Raw genomic sequence first — 24,671 nt, forward strand, 5'->3', positions numbered from 1 at the left:
GACTCTCCACCAGCACCCTTAAGGTACAGGTGTCGGCTCTAGGGGCGCTTTTCAACTGCAACATCGCCAGTAACTGTTGGATCAATAGGTTTATTAAAGCAACAGGCAGGTCCAGACCGGTAGTGAGAAATAAATTTATGCCATGGGATCTAAACCTAGTCCTTACGGCCATGACAGAGGCCCTGTTTGAGCCTATTTCATCAGCTTCCACAAAAAACCTGTCCCTTAAAGTGGCTCTCCTGGTAGCGTTGACATCAGCCCATAGAGTGAGTGACATCCAGGCGCTATCTAGACTTCCTCCTTACATACAATTCAGGGATGACAGGGTAATTCTTACACCCGATCCAGCATACCTGCCTAAAGTAGCCTCCAGTTTCCATAGAACTCAGGAGATAGTTCTTCCATCCTTCCTCCCTAATCCCACGAACGATAAGGAAAGGAAATTACACACTCTAGACGTTAGGAGATGTCTCCTAGAGTACCTGACAGTTACTGACCCCCTGGAAAAAAGATAATGCCTTATTTATTTCTTATCAGGGCACTAGAAAGGGCCTTAGGGCTTCAAAAAGCTCGCTAGCGAGATGGATTAGGGAGGCCATTTCTTTAGCATACACCTCAAAAGGCAAACCGGCCCCTGGCAAGCTGAGGGCGCATTCCACCAGGGCCATGGCAACCTCTTGGGCAGAGAGATCGGAGGTCTCGATCGACCAGATATCTAAGGCAGCTACTTGGTCCTCTCCGAGCACCTTCTACAACCATTATAGACTAGACCTGGGTGCTTCCTCAGACCTCTCTGGTGTCAGGGTTCTGCAGGCTGTGGTCCCTCCCTAAAGTAATTATTACTCTGTGTAATTCTCTCAGGTGGTGCTGTCATGGACGACCGAATAAAGTCGTAGTTACTCATCGGTTAACGGTATTTTTCAGAGTCCATGACAGCACCCGTACATTCCCTCCCTTTAGTTTAATTTGGGTGTGCACTTCTTCCTCTTATATGTACACGGGTAATTAATAGTCGTGTAGAGTATTGTATATAAATTATGCTATTAACCTTGTGGTCCTCTTGTGCTCTGTAAACCAACTGATGCGTGGGAGAGGTGCCGCCCTTCTGTATCTGTAGGATTTCCTGTTCCTGGAGGGCGGATCCCCTCTCTCAGGTGGTGCTGTCATGGACTCCGAAAAATACCGTTAACCGGTGAGTAACTACGACTTTCACTGACAGCAAGAAGAGATTTTGGGATCGTTGAGAAACTGCAATGCAAAACTTGGATGCCGGCATTTTTTATGATGTGTTCACACCTGTATCACACGTGACAGTCAGAACCAGTATTATGTTTTCTTTAATTTTTTTTTTGCCATATTGCGGTGATCCTCCTCATACTTACTATGTCTCCATCTTTAGCTCCAAATTCTAAAAACAGCATTTTAACTCCGTCATCCGAGGACATTTTCAGTTTGTCATAAGAAAATTGTGCTAATAGCTTAGTAAAAGTACCGTCCGGCGCCTGAGCGGTAATCGAGAATCCATGTTCGTAATTTATCACCAGCCGACATTCCTGGTTTCTGTAAGAACAGGCTGAGAACAGAAAGAAAGCCGTCAGTACGTGTAACGCTACGTATAAAGCATGACTTACAGATCCTGCAGCGACGACTGCAGCCAATCAACACCATCATGTGATGAATAGAGCAACACTGCTAGTGGCAGCACTGGATTTAATAACTAATATTCCCATTTTTTTTTTGCATGAATGCATTGACAGAAAAACAATTATTTTTACTTTTTTTCACGCCATTTACAATATGGATTAATTTTAGATTTTTAATTTAGGTTGGGTTTTTATGGGTGCAGCAATACCAAATGTTCAGATTTTTTTTCATTATTTTCAGATTGGGAAAAGGGGAGCGATTCCTATTTTTTTTGTCTTTTTTTATGCATTTTAGATATTTAATACAGAATTTTGAATGTATTTGAGTAAATAAAAACAAATAATGATCCTCAAGGGTTGATATTTGAAGGGTGCATTAACAGTTCCTTGTAGGAACCTTTGTTCCAGAAACAGAACCACAACTGTACATGGGTTTTACAAGGATAGTTGAAATTGTTTGAACCCTTCAGAATTTTACAGAATTCTGCATAAATTTGAAAATGACATAAGCAATGTTCTTTTTGGTGATTCTTATTGCAATCCTGCCATGCACACCATTGTTGTTCAGTGTCCTTCTGATGGTGGAACTCAAGAACATTAGCTACTGTGAGAGAAGCCTTTAGGGACCTAGAGGCTACCTTGGGTTTCTTTATGACCTCCTCTCAGACCATTATTTGCCTTGCTCTTGGAGAGATTTTCGATGGTTTGCCACTCCTGGGGAGGGTAATAATGACTTGAGTTTCCACCATTTATAAACAATCTGACTGATTATGGATTGGTGGAGTCCAAACCCTTTAGAGATGGTTTTGTAACCTTATCCAACCTGATGAGCACCAACAATTCTAATTCTGAGGTTTTCCGAAATCTCCATTGGTCACAAACGTGTTGCGAGGATAATACTTTTCACAGATTCCTGTTTGTTTTTTAAATAAAATAGGTCGCCCACTCACACATGATTGTCATCCCATTGACTGACAATACCCGATACTAATGTTACAGGATGAAAATGATGAAATGGTAGGACAGGATGTTGAGAAGCCGAACTTTTAAATTCCTATTTTGCATCTGTTTTCTCTTAGAAAGGAAATGTAACATCAACTATTCTTCACTGTCCTATTATGGGAATAGAACAATCCAGGATATCTATAAACAGAAAGCTAGTGAGGAAACACTTAGCTAACCTAAATGAATTCAGGTCTCCAGGTCCAGATGAATTACACCCCAGAGTACTGAAGGAGATAGCAGAAGAAGTTTTTCAACCCCTCTTCATAATCTTTGAAAATTCGTGGAGAACAGGAGAAGTCCCAGAAGACTGGAGAAGAGCAAATGTTGTTCCTATCTTCAAAAAGGGGAAGAAGTTGGACCCAGGCAACTATAGGCCAGTGAGCCTGACTTCTATACCTGGAAAGATCTCTGACCAAATTATTAAACAACATGTATGTCAGTACCTGGATAAGAATGAAGTGATTAAACAAAGTCAGCATGGGTTTGTAACTAATAAGTCATGTCAGACTAAATTTCCTTCTATGACAGAATCACTGATTAGGTGGATCAGGGAAATGAGGTTGATATAGTATATCTTGACTTCAGCAAAGCGTTTGACAAAGTATCTCACACAATCCTTATTGAAAAAATGACTAAGTATGGAATGGACAAGGCAACTGTTAGGTGGAGTCATAACTGGCTTAGTGATCGGACCCAAAGAGTGGTCGTAAATGGCTGCACATCCAATTGGAAGAATGTCTCAAGTGGGGTACCACAGGGCTCTGTCCTGGGCCCTGTATTGTTCAACATCTTTATCAACGATTTAGATGAAGGAATTGAGGGTACACTGATCAAATTTGCTGATGACACAAAGCTAGGAGGGATAGCTAATACTAGAGAAGAGAGAGAGAGAGGATTCAAAAAGATATAAATAAACTGGAGCAGTGGGCAGCAACTAACAGAATGGTTTTTAACAGGGGAAAATGCAAAGTACTACATCTAGGCAATAAAAATGAAAAAAGCATATACAGAATGGGAGGAATAGGGCTAAGCAACAGCACATGTGAAAAAGACGGGAATAGATCACAGACTGAATATAAGTCAACAGTGTGATGCAGCAGCAAAAAAGGCAAATGCAATTCTAGGATGTATTAACAGATGCATATACAGTCTAGATCACGGGAAGTCATTATTGCCCTCTACTCCTCTTTGGTCAGACCTCATCTGGAATACTGTGTCCAGTTTTGGGCGCCACATTTTAAAAAAGACGAACAAACTGGAGCTCAGAAAGTTCAGAAAAGAGCGACCAGAATGGTGACCGGTCTGCAAACCCTGTCTTATGAGGAAAGGTTGCAGGATTTGGGAATATTTAGCTTGCAAAAGAGAAGACTGAGAGGAGACTTAATAACTGCCTACAAATATCTCAAGGGCTGTCACATTGTAGAAGGATCATCTTTATTCTAATTTGCACACGGAAAGACTAGAAGCAATGGGATGAAACTGAATGGGAGGAGACACAGATTAGATATGAGAAAAAACTTTTAGACAGTGAGGGTGACCAATTGTGTGGAACAGGCTGCCATGAGAGGTGGTGAGTTCTCCTTCAATAGAAGTCTTCAAACAGAGGCTGGACAGACATCTGTCTGGGATGATTTAGCGAATCCTTCTTTGAGCAGAGGGTTGGACCAGATGGCCCAGGAGGTCCCTTCAACTCTACAATTCTATGATTCTAATGTCATCTTCAAATTATCTGTGAAATCCTAAGGTTACATTCTCACAATGAGTTTCTGGTAAGTTTTTTACGCTGTCCATTTTTGAAAAAAATGCAAATAACCTATTTTACTTAATGGGTGCAGAAAATCTGCAACATCAAAAGCTTACCAAAACCTCATTGTGAGAAGGCAGCCTTAGGCTATGTGCACACAATGCGTTTTTTTACACTCGGAAATGCTCCAAAAACCACATTGGAATACTAAAGCAAGGTAATGCAATGACAATCCTGAAGTGTTGTGCACATGATCCGTAAATTTCAGTCCGTATTTGCAGCGTTTTATTTTCTGCAGCATGTCAATTCTTCTTGCGTTTCTGCAGCGTTTTTGACTCATTGACTTCAATTGAGTCAGTCAGTCAAGTCTGCAGCAAAAACGCAGGTGTAAAAAGGTTTGCGACTATTACTACCATCCGGCTATGTCTTCTATCACATACACAGAGACCGCATGAGTCGATGATGGGAGAATAGTCTCATGATCCGGCGCCTAAGTTCAATTGTAGTAAAAAAAAATAATCAAAACATTCACATAATCACGTACAATTTACATACTCACCGAACACCTATCCCCGACACCCGTGTCTCCTGCAATCAATCAAAAATAATAAACCAACATATACTCTCTGTCCGCCATAGTCCATTTAATACAGAGTGTCCCACGTCGATGTCACCCGGGCGCCGGCGATACACTGTGGGAGCGATTACCTCCTATCAGTGTATCTCCGGAGGCCGGATGAGAACAGTTACATCTCCCAATGTGACTGTTCTACACGTGAGATTACTGTGAGACACTCTGTATTAAATGGACTATGTCGGACAGGATAGTATTATATGCTGGTTTATTATTTTTTTTGATTGTTTGCAGGAGATGAGGGCGTCAGGGATTAAGGGTTCTGCAAGTACGGTTAATTTTAGATTCAATAAAGGAATCTATTTCAAATAAATATACATACAATATACATGGCCCCTTCCCAGGCTACTAATATCAGCCCACAGCTGTCTGCCTAGCCTTTGATGGTTCGATTTTATAGGGGGACCCCATGTCAATTTTTTCCTGGGGTTCCCCCTGTAAACTAGAGAGTAAAGGCTAAGCAAACAGCTGTGAGCTGATATTAACAGCCTGGGAACCTTTATGGCTATTGACACCTTCCCAGAAAAATAACATTAGCCCTCAGCTATCGGCTTTCCCTCTGCTGATTATGAAAATTATGCTGGAGCCCACGCAATTTTTTTTTTTTTTAAATACGCAGATACCCCATATGTGGGGGGAACCACTGTTTGGGCACATGGAAGAGCTCGGAAGGAAACGCGCTCCGTTTTGGAATGCAGACTTTGATGGAATGTTCTGCAAGTGTCATGTTGCATTTGCAGAGCCCCTGATGTGCCTAAACAGTAGAAACCTCCCACAAGTGACCCCATTTTGGAAACTAGACCCCCCAAGGAGCTTATCTAGATGAGTGGTGAGAACTTTGAACTCCAAAGTGCTTCACAGAAGTTTATAACGCAGAGCCGTGAAAATAAAAAATCTTTTTATTTTTCCACAAAAGATTTTTTAGCCCACAATTTTTTTATTTTCCCAATGGTAACAGAAATTAAACCCCAAGGTTGGTGTGCAATTTGTCCTGAGTACGCCGATTCCCCATATGTTAGGGTAAATCACTGGGCACACGTCTGGGCTCGGAAGGGAGGGAACACCATTTGACTTTTTGAACGCAAAATTGGCTGGAATTTTGGAGGCCCACCTGATGTGCCTAAATAGTGGAAACCCCTCAATTCTAACTCCAGCCCTAACCCCAACACACCCCTAATCCCAACCCTAATCCTAACCCTAACGGAAAAATGAAAATAAATATATTTACTTTATTTCATTATATTTCCCTAACTAAAGGGGTGATAAGGGGGGGGGGTATTTACTATTTTTTTATTTTGATCACTGTGATGGAGTTTATCACCGTGATCAAAATGTACGTTCAATGAATGAATGGAACCTGCCGGCAGATTCGGCGAGCGCACCGCGTATGCGCCTGCCATTTTCTTCCAGGGAGAAGATGGCAGCGCCTGCCGGAGGAGGCAGGAGGGCCCGAAGACCACCGGGAGGTACCGTGGGAGGGATCGGGGACCCTATTTCTCTCTCCTCTGATGTGCGATCACATCAGAGGAGAGAGAAAGTTAATGCAAAATCGCGGCCTTTTTTTTTTTTTGCTGCTGTCGCCGTAATACGTTAATAACGATGATTGCAAAAGCGGGGTCGGTAAAAACCGACCCGAATTATGTTCTCTGGGGTCTCGGCTACCACCGGCAGCCGAGACCCCAGAAAAAATCCGACTCTGGGGGGCGCTATACACTTTTTCCACACCGCCATGAATTCATGGCGCTGTGGTTTAAGTACCCTTAAATACTGCTGTTAAAAGGTGTATTGGCGGTCATTAAGCGGTTAATTTGCATAAAATGCTGCATGTGAACAGAGCGTAATATTTGATTCTCTTTTTCTACTTTTAGCGCTTCTGTAGTTTTGGATCAAATTTATGCAGAAATGTGGAAAATTCTGAATAGTTCACAAACTTTCATTGTACTAGAATACGCGATATTGCAGTTCAGCTCCATTGACGTGAATGGGACTTGGCTGCACTACCACAACCAACCTGTGGACAGGTTGTGGCGCTGTTTTGTGTGGACCTACAGCCTTACATCCCATCATCCATTTCTCCCCTGACCTATGGATGGATCTGGTGCTTACGGGTGGTGATCTCCTTAATGAGCTCCGCTGCGTTGTGACATCCCTGCACGATATGTCTGGTCCACAGTGAGAGGTCTCTGCTGGTTTCCACTCTGAACAGATGGGTCTCAATTCCTTGTCGGGAACCAGTTCTTGTGGCAAAAGAAAATTCTGTTCCCGGTAGTGTAGAGCTTTTCCCTGGTCCAGAATGCACCAGCCTGTGGAGAAAATGGAGGAAAACCATAACTGTTTACTGTGGTCGTGTCGGACTGTGCTTGGCTTCTTCTCTGTGATGGTCTGACGTGAGCGGATACTTAGTTGGGTAGTAGACGGCAACAGACACCCATGGTTAAAGGGGTTTTCCACTTTTAGAAAAGATTCCGATACTAGTACCAAAAAACCACTGATGCTACTTACCCTCCCTGAATCCAGCATCTGTGATTGGCTGCAGCGGTGATGCGCGCTATAGTAGTGATGTCACCCCTGGTGTCGGTGCTGGACCTGAGGAGGGCGAGTATTATCGCCATTTGTTTTTTCTATATATATATTTTTCACTACTATCCAAATTTTCTAAAACTGGAAAAACTCCTTTTAAGGAATTTATACATTTTTTGCAAATTATTTTAGAATACAGCAAAATTTCTAATAGTTTGGATGAAAAAATAAAATCTGTATTGTGTATACAGCTCCCATGCAGAGATGTGTCTCACCACGGTTCCAGGCTACAAACAAATCCTGAAGTCTCGTCACAGAAAACCCATTTGGTATCAGAGTTGGTGTCAAAGAGGATTTGGTTCTCCGCACCCACGCTTCCCAAACAAACGCCCCGGTACCCCTCCAGAGTATAAGTCTGTACCCCTTTAAAATGCTGTTAAGCACTGGTTCGGCTGGTTATTTCTTACCCCTACATATGGACGCCCAGCTGTACATTCACGTGCTCAAAGGGAAGGCCGGAAAAAGCCGCTGCCGAACATCTCTGCCGGTGGCATATTCTCCCTGGAGAACAATAAATCTGCCGGATCCTTATTTCCCCTGACAATCTGTTGGGGGCAGAGTTGAGAGACCCTCATACACATTAGATGGTTGATACTGGCAGGATTGGCCAGTTTTAATCTAAAGTGAGGACCCCGTCCATGACATCTATAAGGTGGTGATGGGACAATCACTGTGTAGTTACATTTTTGGCGATTTCTCCGCTGATTTAGATGTTCTCATCCATAAATCGCGTTTCACGGCTCGGACCCCCAACAGAATATTATAATAAGGCAGCTCATATCCACTATTGTTAAACTAATATTGCGTGCTATGTATGACCCCCCCCCTTTAAAAAAAAACAGAAAAAAAAAAAAAAGAACCTCCCCCCACCCACAAACGACACGCTTTTTGTTCTTCAAAAGACATTATCGCGGTAATAGATCACCTTCCCCTGAAGTGTGACATTAAATACACCCTGTACAGACACAACCTGCAATTATTAATTTGCGCTTGTGATGCTGGATGTTCTTGATGATGATTAGCCCGAGTCGTGACCGTTTTAAGTACCACAGAGATAGAAAGGGTTAATCCCCGTCACGCCTTCTTCCAGACACTTAATTCCCTCTCATTTTGTACCGACAAGCCGATCCGGTGACAAAGTAACAACAACAACAAAAAAATAATAATAAAAATCCACCAGAAAGGGAAAGGCTACAGAAAATTACCCAGTTCACGTTAGGTTGTTTGTTTTTGTTTTTTTTTTAATTTTTACTCATTTTTTCAGCTAAGTTAAGAAACAAAAGAGAAATTCAGGTCAAATCCTTCAATGAACAGATGAGATTAGTACTAAAGTATTTTGTAGGTTTTTTTTTTTTTTTCAATGGTCCGGATTTTTTCCCTCCCCTTATTCTTGTATTATTTTTTTTTTTTTTTTTTTTTTTAAAGTACCAAAATTGGTTCTTAATTTCCCCACCCCTATCTCAACAGCTTCACAGGCACACGGTCATAGCCGAAAGTGTTGGCACCCTTGAAATTGTTCCAGAAGAATATTTCGCTTATGTTTTGTTGTACACATGTTTATTGTGACAACACAAAAAAAACCCCAGGAAAATTGGACATAATTTCACACCTATCCAAGATTGTGGGTAAACAACAGCATATGATACTCGTTCAAACTCGCCTGTGGCAAGTAACAGGAATGGGCAATATGAAAATCCCACCTGAGACCAGAGAAAAAGGAGAAGTTGACTCAATCTTTGCATTGTGGGTCTGTGTGTGCCACACTAAGCATGGAAAACAGAAAGAAGAGATGAGAACTGTCTGAGGACATGAGAACCAAAATTCTTGAAATACATCACCAATCTGAAGGTTATAAGTCCATCTCAAGAGGTCTTGATGTTACTTTGTCCACGGTACGCAACATAATTAAGAAGTTTACAACCCATGGCACTGTAGCTAATCTCCCTGGAAGTGGACGGCAAAGAAAAATTGATGAAAGGTTGCAGTGAAGGATAGACCAGATGGTGGATAAGCAGCCCCAATCAAGTTCCAAAAGAAATTCAATATGTTCTGCAGACTCAGGGTACAGTGCCCTCGTGAACTATCCTTCGACATTTGAATGAAATGAAATGCTATGGCAGGAGACCCATGAGGACCCAATTGCTGACACAGACATAAAAAAGCAGTTTGCCAAAATGTACGGAAGTCAAAATCCTTCTGGGAAAGTCTTTTGTGGACAGACGAGACCAAGCTGGAGCTATTTGGTAAAGCACATCATTCTACTGTTTACTTTAAACAGAATGAGGCCTACAAAGAAAAGAACACAGTACCTACAGTCAAATATGGTGGAGGTTCAAAGATGTTCTGGGGTTGTTTTCCTGCCTCTGGCACTGGGTGCCTTTATGGTGTGCGACTTAGAAGAAACACCGTGAGCACTACTGAAAGAGGTGCCAAGGTAGGTTCCCACACCATAAGGCAATATGTAATATGAACCCGGCACTCAACTTAATGCAAACATGAACTTTAATGCAGTCCAGGATGCAGTACAAAAAACGTTTCGGTCACTTCAGACCTTCATTAGTTACTAAATAAAGAAACAAACAAAATCAAAGCAAAGAAAATTAAAAAAACAAAAAAAGAAAAAAAAGCTAAAGGAAAATGAAGTATATACAAATTTGTAATTCGGTCAAAAATAGTGTCGGGGTCATAATATAAGCAATCGAGATCCCAGGACATTAAAGTACATTATTCGGTGTACACATATGCAGGTAAAAGGAAAAAAACAGACTGTGTTACAAGATTATAGATGTATGGTGGTCCTACTCACAAGTAAAAATCAGATACAGGGATAAATACGCAGGGGAGAGCTGAGAGATAAGTGACCTACCAGACTGCTGAGTGAGTGATATCCTGTGGACCCTACTGGTTTATTCCACGGTGCGTGTGTATCTATATATGATGAGCATCATTAGAGGGTTATGTGATACTCCCGGTATGTTTAATATAATTGGCAAGATGCCTACCCGCATTTGTTAGAAGGTGTGTGAAAGAAGAAAACTCCCCGAATAATCCAAGGGACTGTACTTTAATGTCCTGGGGTCTCGATTGCTTATATTATGACCCCGTCACTATTTTTCACGGAATTACAAATTTGTATATACCGTACTTCATTTTCCTTTTGCTTTGTTTTTTTTTTGTCTTTTTTTAATTTTCTTTGCTTTGATTTTGTTTGATCCCTTATGTAGTAACCGATGAAGGTCTGAAGTGACCGAAACGTTTTTTGTATTGCATCCTAGACTGCATTAAATCTCCAACAAAGTGTTAATCCGCACAGCCGGGAAGCTCATCCATTGCACAAATAGCTGTGTAAGCTGGTACTGCAAACATACGTACTATGGGAAGTGCTCCATAAACCGGGGTGCCACTCCAAAGCAATTAGTCACAGCGGCTACACCAAAAAAGAAAACGGATGGCACTCACCGGTTAAAATCTTCTTTATTCCAATACTTTAAAACATTGGCATAGGGAGGATGGGAGCGGGAGTGGAAATGACAACAGCCGTTTCGCGCTGCAGTAGCGCTTCTACTGGTCTCCTTGAGCCGCCCCTCTCGGTACCGGCTACCATGGTACTCGAACCCCTGGGCCTGCTCCTAACGGTCCCTGTATAGGTGTCGGTTCCACCTGGCAGCTCGCCCGGGGCCCCTCGGGGTCACGGCCCAGAGAGTCTTTTTGAGCCACCTCTCTCGGTACCGGCTACCATGGTACTCGAACCCCTGGGCCTGGAGACCAGTAGAAGCGCTACTGCAGCGCGAAACGGCTGTCGTCATTTCCACTCCCGCTCCCATCCTCCCTATGCCGATGTTTTAAAGTATTGGAATAAAGATTTTAACTGGTGAGTGCCATCCGTTTTCTGGACTGTTCATCTTTGCATTAAGTTGAGTGCCGGGTTCATATTGCATATTGATGGTGTGCGAGGCATCATGGAATCTGAAGAGTACCAAAGTATTTTGAGTCGCAATGTAGCGCCCAGTGTCAGAAAGCTGGGTTTGTATCCTAGGTCATGGGTCTTCCAGCAGGACAATGGCCAAAGACATATTTCAAGAAGCAACTAGAAATGGATGGAAACAAAGTGCTGGAGAGTTCTGAAGTGGCAGCAATGAGTCCGGATATAAATCCCATTGATCACCTGTGGAGAGATGTTAAAACTGCTGCTAGGAGAAGGCGCCTTCACATATGAGAGGCCCGGAGCAGTTTGCGAAAGAAGAGCGGTCCAAAATTCCAGAAGAGTAAGAAGCTTGTGGATGGTTATAGGAAGCGACTGATTGCAGTTGTTTATTCCAAAGGGTGTGCAACCAAATATTAAGTTGAGGGTGCCAACAATGTTTTGCTCGGCCCATTTTTGGGGTTATGTGTGCGATTATATCCCATTTGCCTTTTTTCTCTGTGTTTTTTGTGCTGTTCCAGTACACACAAAGGAAATAAACATGTGTCTAACAAAACATGTGAAACTGCAGACATTTTCTGGGCAATACACTTGGTTTTCTGGAACAATGTGAAGGGTGCCAATATTTCAGACATGACTCTATATAGCGCTGCAGTCAGGTTTGGGCCAAGAGGCCTCCCGGTCGGTCTGTGCATCATAGTCTACACTCTTTCTACCCCTAGCCTGAAAGGGAGTCGATCAACATAAAATGACGGTGCAAACCAAGTGCAGATGCACGGTGCACCCTGGACGAGGCCGAGAACTTCAGTGCACCTTCCCATCTACTTATTTTCCATCTATCTCAGCCCTTCTCTTCCCTGACTGACAGCTATAGAGCCATGGAAAACAAGTAGGTGGGAAGGTTTAGCCACACCGAGGGTGCACCGAGTGCCTGTGCTTCGTCTGAACAGTCCGTACTGGCAAAGTCCCTTTTAAATCTGCACCACTCGAATGAATTTTTCTATCTGGATTGAAATCATTTTGGAGGCAAAAAAAAATCCAAAAATCAAATATTAGGAAATTTCCATAGTAAATCCAGTCCATGTGAAGTGAAAATTAGAATTATGGATCCAAGTGAGACAGCGAGGAGCCAGACCGAGAAGTTGGCCGTGAGTTTGCGCACTGCCCTCCACCAGCTTGTATAAGAGATGGGTCCCACTTCTGAACCTCAGTCGTGGTGGAGTCCCACTCCTGACCCTTAGCGGAGGTAGGGTTCCTTGGCCTGAAGAGGTTTGGTACCTGCGGCTATATCCTATTAGTGTCACATATAAGATATTGAATGATGGGTGATCGGCCCCCACAGAGGACTCGAACGATCTACACATCTTATTACTAAAGCAATAAAGGCAAAGACCTGTTCGTCTCACTTATGCAATTTCTGAAGATTTTGGATATTTTTTTTGTGGGGAGGCGGGTTAAACAAGAAGTGGCGCAGTCTCCGCTTCCCGTACAACAGATTGATTCTGTCCACTTTCAGTTGGAATCCGGCCTCATTATTCACAGTTGTTACACAGATAGGGAACCAGGACAGCGTGACGGAGGAAGTGTAACCGCGCTGTATTGTTTCATTTCAGCGTCTAACTTTTCTAATAACCTCAGAAGAAAAATCCCCAAAGTCCATTATAATAAGAGTCTGATGCAAACGAGGAGCAAATAGGAAATTAAACCCAACAGCAAATCTCAAATCTTTTTTTTTATTGTTATAACGGAGTCCCGGTACATAGAATGACTGCCCAGCGTAATGTGCAAATTACAAGGGTGACGTATGGACGGGCAGATTCTCCATCTACACCCACTGGTTACATTTTTATCATTTTGCTCCCCCCCCAAAAAAGTTGTCAAATTAATGGGGTATACTGGTAATGACAAGTTATCACCACTGGCAGGGTGAAAACTGCCATATTAGTGGGGTTCATCTGCCGTGACCCCCAATGATCACAAGATCAGGAGCCTGACCAGAGTAACAGCGGTCAATCATATCTACTGCCACACAGTCTATGGCAGCGACAAAGACAGGCGAGTTCATCACCTACTGTATATGTCATGTCCCTTTATCACGATTAAAAGCAGCAGGTGATATCTCGAGGAGGATAGCGGCATTATTTCAGCACTGATTGTCACTATTATTTTTAGATTATATAGACACAAATGCTGGCATCGTCTTTATATGTTATTGCAGCAATATATGTATGGCTGTTCTATATGCCCATTAAGTCAGGGATATTATGCGTGCACCATATGGTAGCGCTATATGAACATTGATTGGAGGAGGCGGTATTTATTATTATTTATTAGGTGCATTGTGTCGACATTGTATGATAATATTCAGCATTTTACGGTAGGAAAAAAAAAATAAGAGCTTTTAAGATTCTGGAAATACTTTCCCAAAAAGTGTCAGCCCTACTCTCCTTGTTAACTTATCTCCAGTTTACTGAGAGCCTGGTGTGGGTGGGGTTAGCTGGTGTGTGGGCGGGGCTAGCTTTCTCAGCTCTGCTTCATGCTAAATCTAAAAACTCTGATTGCGTCAGAACGGCTGCACCCAATAATCGAAGTGAAACTTCATTGGATTTAGGGTCTCTGGTTATATCAGGCTGCTCTTAGATGAGGTACCAAAAACCTGCTGACAGATTCGCTTTAACCCTTTCTATATGTACATTGACCTTGAGTTACTGTATTATATTCCAGAGATGAAATCATTAATTCTGCTGAACGTTATTGGAATATTGGAAACAGTCCACAGCCTCATACAGCTTATCCGGTAGAGATTAGTTTGTGAACTATATAATGTCTGATGTAAATGCTTCCAAAAACACACATCACCAGGTCAAGTCGGGTACGCCAGCAGAATAGAGAGTGCAGCTCTGGAGTATAATACAGGAGGTAACTCAGGATCAGTAATGTAAAGTATGTACACAGTGACTGCACCAGCAGAATAGTGAGTGCAGCTCAGGAGTATAATACAGGAGGTAACTCAGGATCAGTACAGGATCAGTAATGTAATGTATGTACACAGTGACTGCACCAGCAGAATAGTGACTGCAGCTCTGGAGTATAATACAGGATGCAACTCAGGATCAGTACAGGATCAGTAATGTAATGTATGTACACAGTGACTGCACCAGCAGAATAGTGAGTGCAGCTCTGGAGTATAATACAGGATGTAACTCAGGATCAGTAATGTATGTAGACAGTGACTCCACCAGCAGAATAGTGAGTGCAGCTCTGGGGTATAATACAGGATGCAACTCAGGATCAGTAATGTCACGTATGTACAGTGACTGCACCAGCAGAATAGTGAGTGCAGCTCTCGGGTATAATACAGGATGTAACTCAGGATCAGTAATGTAATGTATGTACATAGTGACTGCACCAGCAGAATAGTGAGTGCAGCTCTGGGTATAATACAGGATGTAACTCAGGATCAGTAATGTAATGTATGTACACAGGGACTGCACCAGCAGAATAGTGAGTGCAGCTCTGGAGTATAATACAGGAGGTAACTCAGGATCAGTACAGGATCAGTAATGTAATGTATGTACACAGTGACTGCACCAGCAGAATTGTGACTGCAGCTCTGGAGTATAATACAGGATGTAACTCAGGATCAGTAATGTATGTACACAGTGACTCCACCAGCAGAATAGTGAGTGCAGCTCTGGGGTATAATACAGGATGTAACTCAGGATCAGTAATGTCATGTATGTACACAGTGACTGCACCAGCAGAATAGTGAGTGCAGCTCTTGGGTATAATACAGGATGTAACTCAGGATCAGTAATGTATGTACACAGTGACTCCACCAGCAGAATAGTGAGTGCAGCTCTGGAGTATAATACAGGAGGTAACTCAGGATCAGTACAGGATCAGTAATGTAATGTATGTACAGTGACTGCACCAGCAGAATAGTGAGTGCAGCTCTGGGGTATAATACAGGATGTAACTCAGGATCAGTAATGTAATGTATGTACACAGTGACTCCACCAGCAGAATAGTGAGTGCAGCTCTGTAGTATAATACAGGAGGTAACTCAGGATCAGTACAGGATCAGTAATGTAATGTATGTACAGTGACTGCACCAGCAGAATAGTGAGTGCAGCTCTGGGGTATAATACAGGATGTAACTCAGGATCAGTAATGTAATGTATGTACACAGTGACTGCACCAGCAGAATAGTGAGTGCAGCTGTGGGGTATAATACAGGATGTAACTCAGGATCAGTACAGGATCAGTAATGTAATGTATGTACAGTGACTGCACCAGCAGAATAGTGAGTGCAGCTCTGGGGTATAATACAGGATGTAACTCAGGATCAGTAATGTAATGTATGTACACAGTGACTGCACCAGCAGAATAGTGAGTGCAGCTCTGGGGTATAATACAGGATGTAACTCAGGATCAGTAATGTAATGTATGTACACAGTTACTGCACCAGCAGAATAGTGAGTGCAGCTCTGGGGTATAATACAGGATGTAACTCAGGATCAGTAATGTAATGTATGTACACAGTGACTCCACCAGCAGAATAGTGAGTGCAGCTCTGGGGTATAATACGGGATAAATAATATATTTACCGTTACTACACTTTTTAAATATATATGCATACAGTTTAGAAAGGAATATTCACTTCAATCAAACAATCCTACATTGTGATGTGACAGAGATTCAGGACGGATGTACGTTGCATTATTCCCAGTCCTTGTAGGTAATTGTTAGTAGTGCAGTGGATGTGGTACCTGGTGGCAATGAGGGGGTAGCTGTGCACAGGGCTGTACCAGGCGTCCTTCATGCGGGGCATGCTGTCATACATGAGTAGGTCTTTCTCTGTGATAACAATCAGGACCGGCTTCCAGTGTTTCTCATTTTCTCCAGGTACCTGAAAGAGACAGACAGTGACAATAAGAGGAGGGAGCGACCGGAGGCGGAGAGTTTTTCAGGTTATGTGGAGTCTATCTTACCAATCAGAGGTTTATAATAATCAGATGATACAGCCATTGTGACATGGATTTTCAAAGTAAGTACACCAGTCCTATCCAGTCTACGAGATCAATTTAATTTTGAAGGTTAACCAATTGTTGAAAACTTATACAGTGACTGTGGGTGATTTCTAGTAAAACCAGAACATCCCTTCAAAACAAAACAAAAAAGCAGCAACATTCCCAATGTGACGAGTATAACGTGACTGAGTCAGCCGGTACAGAGTTTCCTCCGCAGACGCTTCCCTGCGGCTGAGCGCTGCTCCTGAGCGCTGCTCCTGAGCACGGCCCGATTGCTGTTGCAGTGGAGCACAAGCTTCAGATCTCTGGTTTCACTGGTAATTTCCAGGACGGTACAATGTTGTTACTAAACCACCCCAAGAAACTGCCAAATTCTCCCACACACGAAGGACGTGACTGGAGCTCTGGACAACCACTAAACAGAATGTTTGACACGTCTTTACTCTTGAGTTGTACTTCATGTACTCGGGACAGTCAAACCACAGGATGTCCATGAATAGAAGATTGTAGTGAAAGACGGGTTCAGTCTAACATGCGTACACAGGGACAGAGCATGACCGGACGTAGAGGCACCACACACTCCTGAGACTAGGAGAGAGCCGAAGACTCCACTGCCAAATCAGTAATAAATGTCACAGGTTAGGTGGGCTCAGGAGGTTAAATTCATCACAAAGACTGTACAGTCTGCACCCATTGGGGCTCGCAATCTAAATTCCCTATCAGTATGTCTTTGGAGTGTGGGAGGAAACCAGAGTACCTGGAGGAAACCCACGCAAACACAGGGAGAACATAAACTCCTTGCTGATGTTGTCCTTGGTGGGATTTGAACCTAGGACCCCACTGCTACGATGCTAACCAAGGAGACACAGTTTGGCCCCAAACCACCCACTTTTGGGCATTATTTTAGTGAATTCCACCCCAGTTTAGGGTCAGGACACAGGATTGTTCCAGCAAAAATTGGGACTATTGGTAAATGTGCAGAAATTACAATGTGCTTTCTTGACCAGACATGGACTTGAGAAAAATCATGGAAAAAAGGGACAGTGCGATATATATATTAATGTGTGAGTCAATAGTTTTACTTCTTCAATTGGAAATTACTTGAGTAATTATATATAAAAAAAAAAAAGTTTCCATCACCTGTATCATCCACGTATAGGAAAAAAAAAAAGTTATTGATGCTAAATGTAAAACATGGTCCTAAATGAGGCCATACACTTTAGATAAAAGTTGACCAAACTTCTGGGAAGCGTACTAAGGTTGAAAAAGGAGGGGTTTCATGAACCGTCGTCAAGCGTATCAGGTGGCTGCTGGGAGCCACCACCGGGCAGAGAAAGAAATGAGTAGTCCTGCCCTTTCTTTCCATTTGCTTCAAAGAAAGTTATGGCCACCTCCCAAAGAGAAAAAAGACTAGCGTGAGTCCCATAGCTATGGAGCTACACCTAACCAACATTGCATATCCTGTGAATATGCCAAAAAGGTTTTGGTTGGGAATACATCTTTAATAGAGTGTTGTCAATGTTGACCATCCATTTTTATCGTAGCTCCGGCTAGTGATATCTAAAGGGGTTGGTCTGTGAAAACAAGTTTTCTCTTATCCACTGTTGAGCATGTGCACTGCTGCACCATTCTAACGGGGACACAAGTTCCCAGTTCTGCCAATCTGTGCTGGTCCCAGTGACCGGACCCCCACCGATCAACAAGTTATCACCTAACTACAGCATGCGCACTGCTGATCCATTTTAATGGGGAATAAAAGTGCCCCGTCTGGCCGATCTGTGGGGGTCCCTGTGTTTGGACCCCACCAATCACCAAGTTATCATCTATCCTATGGATGGGGTTATCCAGTGGAAGCAAGTTAAGCCTGTAATGTAGGGGACTGGATGCAACGCACAGATAACGCAAGGCAAGAACAGATAGAATTCTGTTTAAATACAATAGTAATTTACAGTTGGTGATAATAACAAGGCAAACCGAACAATAAACCAAATAACGATAGAAGTGAAATGGCAACGAAAGTTCTTCACTATATAATGCTAATGTTCTCTTCACAAAGGTGGTACACTCATTCAAGGGAGTTACCACGCAGGTTGTCTCTTTAACTCTGGCCCTAGTTGGGTCAAGTTTTCCCGCTAGGCCACAAATCTCTCTGACGAAGACTCTTAAAGCGCAATGAGTCTCCCACCAATCGGCCCCCTCCTAACATGTTGTCCTGACCCTGGACAACCCCAATACTGTATGTTAAAACTGGAAATGACGGCTCTGCTCACTCGCAATCGCAGACGTACCTCTCTAGTCCTAGTTTCCTTGCGGATCTTCGCTGCTTTACCGTCTGCTGGGCCTGAGCCGAGAGGACTGGGACTCGGCTCTTAACAGGCAACATCTGGTCTCTGGGTCTTGACCGGCGTGGGGCGCAGGTACTGGTCTTGACCTATGCAGTCGGAACTCTGTGTCTTTCAGGACATAGTATGAACCTTGTCAGGCAAGGAATAGCACCCTGGTGGTGCAGACTTCCCAATGAGGCCTGTCACTCAGCGCCATCCCTGGTCCGCGTCTGCTCCTCTCTCTCTTGGTGCCAAATCTGCCTGTGGTTTGGTGGGCAGGGCTTTTATATCCTGGGACTCTGCCCTATGAGCAGTTCTTCCTCACTATGGTCACATCCCGCAAGGGCTCTTCAGCGGTATCACTGCTTCCTCTTACAAGCCCAGGATGGTTTTCTCTAACTGAACCCAATAAACTAAATTTGGTTCACTGGGTAGTGGTCCATTAAAGTCCGCCACCATTTAGGGGAGCCTGTATTCTGTGACAGGACACAACAGAGGGGCTGTAGGCCGTAATTAATCACATCAATCCCTACAATATATTCCGTTTCATACACCATGGTCCAGTACGTTGGGAACCTATCGGTATGTGGAGCCATTAATACGTATCGAATGAAGAAACTTGGTCCTTCCTTTAATCCTCTGGGTTTTCCCAGTTTCTTCCTCTCTCATTAATCCCTTTTTGCTTTTCCTACCAAGGATTCAGCAACTGTATTTTCCTCTTGAACAAAGACTTTAGCGCTGCTACTTGAAGTAGAGCAATGTCGCCGCTATAATCAGCGGGCAGGTACTAATTATCTATGTTTTATTACACAAGCAGCTGAGAGTAATTGCCGGCTTCAGGATGAAAAGAATCGGGCACGGGAATCGCATTCACATTAGCAGCACAAAGAGCCTGCGGACGGAGAGGAAGGCAGGCGCGGGCTCCTTCGGTGCTCACATGCTTGGCAATGGTTCCCTTTTTTTTTTTTTTTTTTGGTAGTTAACCGAGAAATTTTCATAAAGCATTTGCTTTGATTGGAACTTGTGCCGTGATTATATATTATTCACAGGTTGTGAGGCCGGAAATGTACCGGCGGCATGAAAATGGTGAATTCATTAAGTCTGCGCTATCCAGCGTTCATGCACGTGTCTTCTATTACTCCATATCTGCGTCAGGAGAGGGTTATACAGAACAAACCTGATCTACTAATATCTGGAGAATTTTTCTCAAAGCCTTTATCACACATCCATGTTTCACGTTCCGAGTACGGACCGGCAGCGGGACCCTTGACCCAAACTGAACAGCCTCGGAAGACCACCAGGGAGTCCGTATATTGTGGTCTGTGCTCGGACCTTGAAACATGGATGTGGGAAACCAATCCAAGAAAAAAATAACACTACATAAGTTTATCCATTAAATACATACATCAGTGGGCATCCGAAGGCTGGGACCCTACTAATCCTGAGAACGAGATGTTCCAAAGTCTCAGTAGTGACCATGCTCAACCAGAGCTACATTTACTTCTACGGGACTGGTGAAGCGGCCGTCTCCTTCACACCCATGTAAGTGGCGGTGACCAAACATATACACCACTTCTCTACTTATACAGGGGCGTTGTCCGGTGAAAACAAATCCACAGGATATGTGATCATTTTTTGTTCGGTGGATGTCCAACCGTTAGGATCCACAACCATCGGCGGAAAGGGGAACTTTTATCCCCAGTATAGAATGGAGGAGCATGATGCTTGACCGTAGAGCCATTTCCTATGGGGCTGCCGAGTGCGGTGCTCAACTTTTTAACAGTATTAGCGGAATACGGCACTCAGAGTGCGAGAAGAAGGTGCCCAAGTCTGGTATCCAACCAATCATATAGAATTTGCAACAACTTGGCACTCAATCCATAGAGAGATTTTAACAGATCCTTTATTTTATATACATCCAAAAACAAAAACTTAGAGCACTGGGCAGAAATCACATCACGTCAACACGGAGACGGGTGTTGACGCAATGTGATTTCTGCCCAGTGCTCTGAGTTTTTGTTTTTGGACGCTCAACTTTTTTAACGTCCGTCCCATACAGAATGAATGGAGCTAACGTGCAATTTTGAAACGGCGCTGAAAGTTTCCCAATGGGGATGAACATTTCTCAATCACCCACCGATCTAAGGATAGGTGATAACTTGTTTTCACTGGGCAACCTCTTTAACTTTTAGCTCACTGATTTCAATGAAAAAATGTGCAATTGCTTCATTTCACCTGCGGAGGCACTCTAGAAAACCTGAACACTTGCTGTCAAGTTCCTCCCCAGATTACACCCGATCTCTGGAGGTCTCGGGAGAAGAAGACCCTGTGATCATCTAATCATCGAGTGACCCTTCTAATAAAAGTAGACCTCCCCCTTTATAAAAAAAAAAAAAAAGAAAAACACTTCCACCCACTATAGAATAATAATATATTTCACATCCTGTGGAAATATCCTCTCGAGTACCCGTGCATGGCGCTGTGCCCACACAACGTGGAGGAGGCTCATATAGTCCTCTATCACATCATCAACTTTTTGATGAACGACGGTTTCAGGTTGATTCATTCTAGATGATGGTTGTACGTCTATGAACTAAAAAATAATAATAAAAAATAAAAGCCTCCCCCCCAGCTGAATGTCAAGTCGTTTTCCCAGAGTATTGTGGGAAATCCCTGTCAACCCTTCACCTCCGACCTACAGATGATGGTGACCACATTTTTCCAAGCAGAAGTGGTAGAAGATGAGGAATAATAAACAGTCGGCCGGAGTTAATGTTTTGTCTTGTCCGCTGCTCAATTTGCTTTACGGGGGGAAAAAAAAATCCTGGCTCCCAGCCAAGTTCTCCAAATATTAGAAGTCCCCTAGCAACTCGAGCCCTATGATGATGGGAGCTCAGTGACTACGTCTTAGCTGTCATAAGACGACGTCCTCTGGCCACCATGTGTTGTGCGGGGCACAGGTGTTTCCTTCAGCTGACTGACGGAGCCCGATGATCGTGACGACTCTCGGGAAGTAACTACATTTATAGAACAGACTAAAATTATTACAACTGTTCTCATTTCTGCAATCGGCAAGAAAAAAAGGTTTCATCTCATTAATTGTGAAATTATAATCCAGGACAAAAAATTAAAGTGGGTTACAACCCCTGCTGTACCACTGCACAGTCATGATTTCTTACCTTAATTTTTATTTATTACAAATTTTAATGTATTCATTCATTCACCATCTTTACTTTCTAATTGTAACATTTTCCTCTCTACACATTCATACAGTCATTCTGTTTTGTTGTATTTTTTTTCACAATATTAATTTAATATTTCTTTATTCATTTACTATCTTTATTTTCTAACATTAATATATCCGAGTATATCTAAATGCCTCTAGGCATTTACTACATTTATTTTAAGCTCTGGAGGCAGATTCTCGGGGAGATCTATGTCCATCCCATAGATCTTAACGGCTCATTTGCGTATTAAGAAAAATGTGGATTTCTGTAGAATTAGACCTCGGATCGCAGATATTATGGAATCATTTTATTCAGCTTCGTATGACCTACATGCTCATAAGAAACACCGCCGCCGAGTGACTCCATACTTGCTGATCGAGGTTGTTTAATGTCCAATTTAGACTGGTCGGCCATAACTCTATGCCCGCAAAAAATCATTAATACGATCATTCTGTGTTCTCCTTACTCACCCACCCCAAGTCCAGCGCTGAGTCTTTGCTGCTGCCCCTGGTGTCTGTGATTGTCTGCAGCGCTGACGTCATGTCGACAGCACTGAAGCCAATCAGTGACTTGGGCCGTACACTCGGGTAAAGCTGCCGACCACAGGGTTTGTCTACAGTGCTGTCGACAAGACGTTAGACTATAGCAGAAACTGGGGCAGTGGAGACTCACCGCTGGACCTGGGAAGGGAGAGTAAAGCAATTTTTTTTTTAACCCAGAAGATGTTTTTTTTCTAAAAGGGAAAACTTTAAGTTTGTGCATCCCTCAGACTTCGAGCACCCATGTGGCAGCATAACTTTGACTCTTTCGATGTCACCCTACATTAAAGAGTGCTTCTGGTATAGATCGGACTCACGAGTATTATTTCCCAGCAGCCCCTCCAGATCTCCTGGTCTGTGGCTTTTCTGTCCCTATTCATTAGCCCGTTCTGTAAATGATAGAGCAGATCTCGGGCCATGCTCCCCCCACATCAGAGCCCCCCGACGATCGGCACATACTGATTTCACTTCTTTCCTCGTCTCCAGTTTATTTTTGAAAACAAACAAGTTTATTTCAGCCGCAAAGTCCAAACATAGAAAACTTCAAGTCGTCACTTTTTCTTCTAACCGCAGACCCACCCCCAATAACAAACACTTTCTAGCATCCCACAGGCCGAGAGAATTCACGAGCCGCATTTCTGTGGTCGCTTTGTCTGATTGTGTAAGAATGAGGATTGTGCGGTTGTCAGACGCTGTATATTGTGGGACGGCCCCGAGACCGGAGACGTGCAGATGTAGCACAGATGAGGTTGTCAATTCACTTTTTGGGGCTTTATTTACTGTGTGTCTGGATTAGGTAGACACTATGTAGGGGGGTACATAGAAATCTTGGGGACCCCAAGATCTAGACCTTCTCCTTTGAGCCCCTGGACAAGAATCTTTCATGTTCTAGATGGAATGGTTGCAGCATCTAAGGTATTAATTGGAGCTAGCGCCAATCGCAGCAGTTACTGGCGAGTACCGGCGGTACATACACAGCTGATGTCAGAGAGGTGGGCAACCATTGGGGGGCAAGGAGCAGCATCAGGGCCCCAAACCCACAGGACCCGTAGCAATGGTGTCGCCACAGACCGCCATTGGTGGTACCCCACTGTTAGTAGGCTTACCGGCAGCGTCATCACACAAGAGGTGATTTGCACATGGAAATTGAAAATTGGATGGTGTCATATTTCCCCTCTTCTTAGTGCCACAAAAATATGGTGATATACAGGGGCCTAACACGTATAAAGTGCCCAACTCAGGTCTGGCACTAAATAAACCTTCCCCACCTGAGTACAAACTTTTTCACACAATTACACATTACAGAATGGGTAGGGTTACAGAGGTAATTGTCTCAATTGTAATGGGTGCACAGGCAATAATTACAGAGGTAACAGTTGCAGAGGTAATGGTTACAGAGGTAATAGTTGCATTCACTGATGAGATGCTCAATACAACTGAGTGCATGTGTTCTGATGTATTCGGACCTGCCATAGTAGTGAGTGGAGTTGGGTCACTAGTTGGAAGGAGGATCCAGCCGCTGGTCCCTGGACTCCCTGCATCTATTAGGCATTTGTGGCATATCCTTCGTATCAGTGATGAGGGACATACAGATTTGCGCAAATGGATAATACTCAGTCATGTTCCAAGTCTCAATAAAAGGTCCGACACTTGCAAAGGTGAACGAGAAAGAGCTAATTTGCATGTTTTCCCAAGGTGCACTGTTTATAAGACTCCATACTCCGCCGGTCAATCAAAATACCTTTACAATCCATCCAACTGTATCTGGAAAACTATTCTAGAGTCCATGCAACTACTGCACCTCCTGTCATGCAGTTACATGTGCTCAATAAGTCCGCTGAACAATAGCCTGCCTCTGCTTCTTGCACAGACATGTTTAGATGCATGAGAAAATTGTACAATAGAAAATTTTACAATAAATCATTAAGTTTTAGTAGGAAAACACAAGTGGCAAAACAAAAGATTCTAACATGTTTAGTACATTGTGCCAAGATAATCATGCAATCTGTGCCATTTTGTT

General features: G+C 43.2%; 1 protein-coding gene across 2 annotated transcripts in view; it reads right to left on the reverse strand.

Annotated features, from left to right (window-relative positions):
- Positions 1-24,671, reverse strand: part of SNTB1 (syntrophin beta 1) — a 188,281-nt gene that overhangs the window by 13,185 nt on the left and 150,425 nt on the right. The window contains exons 4-6 of one of the 2 annotated variants that reach the window (XM_073590272.1): positions 16,301-16,440; positions 7,133-7,329; positions 1,383-1,573 (exon numbers count right to left, since the gene is read on the reverse strand). In XM_073590272.1, the coding sequence (XP_073446373.1) occupies positions 1,383-1,573; positions 7,133-7,329; positions 16,301-16,440 (528 nt within the window). The remainder of the gene's footprint in view (positions 1-1,382; positions 1,574-7,132; positions 7,330-16,300; positions 16,441-24,671) is intronic. The other variant, XM_073590271.1, reaches the window with a different exon arrangement.

This window comes from Dendrobates tinctorius, unplaced genomic scaffold, assembly GCF_039654945.1.
Source record: "Dendrobates tinctorius isolate UK_male_01 unplaced genomic scaffold, ASM3965494v1 ptg000116l, whole genome shotgun sequence".
NCBI lineage: Eukaryota > Metazoa > Chordata > Amphibia > Anura > Dendrobatidae > Dendrobates > Dendrobates tinctorius.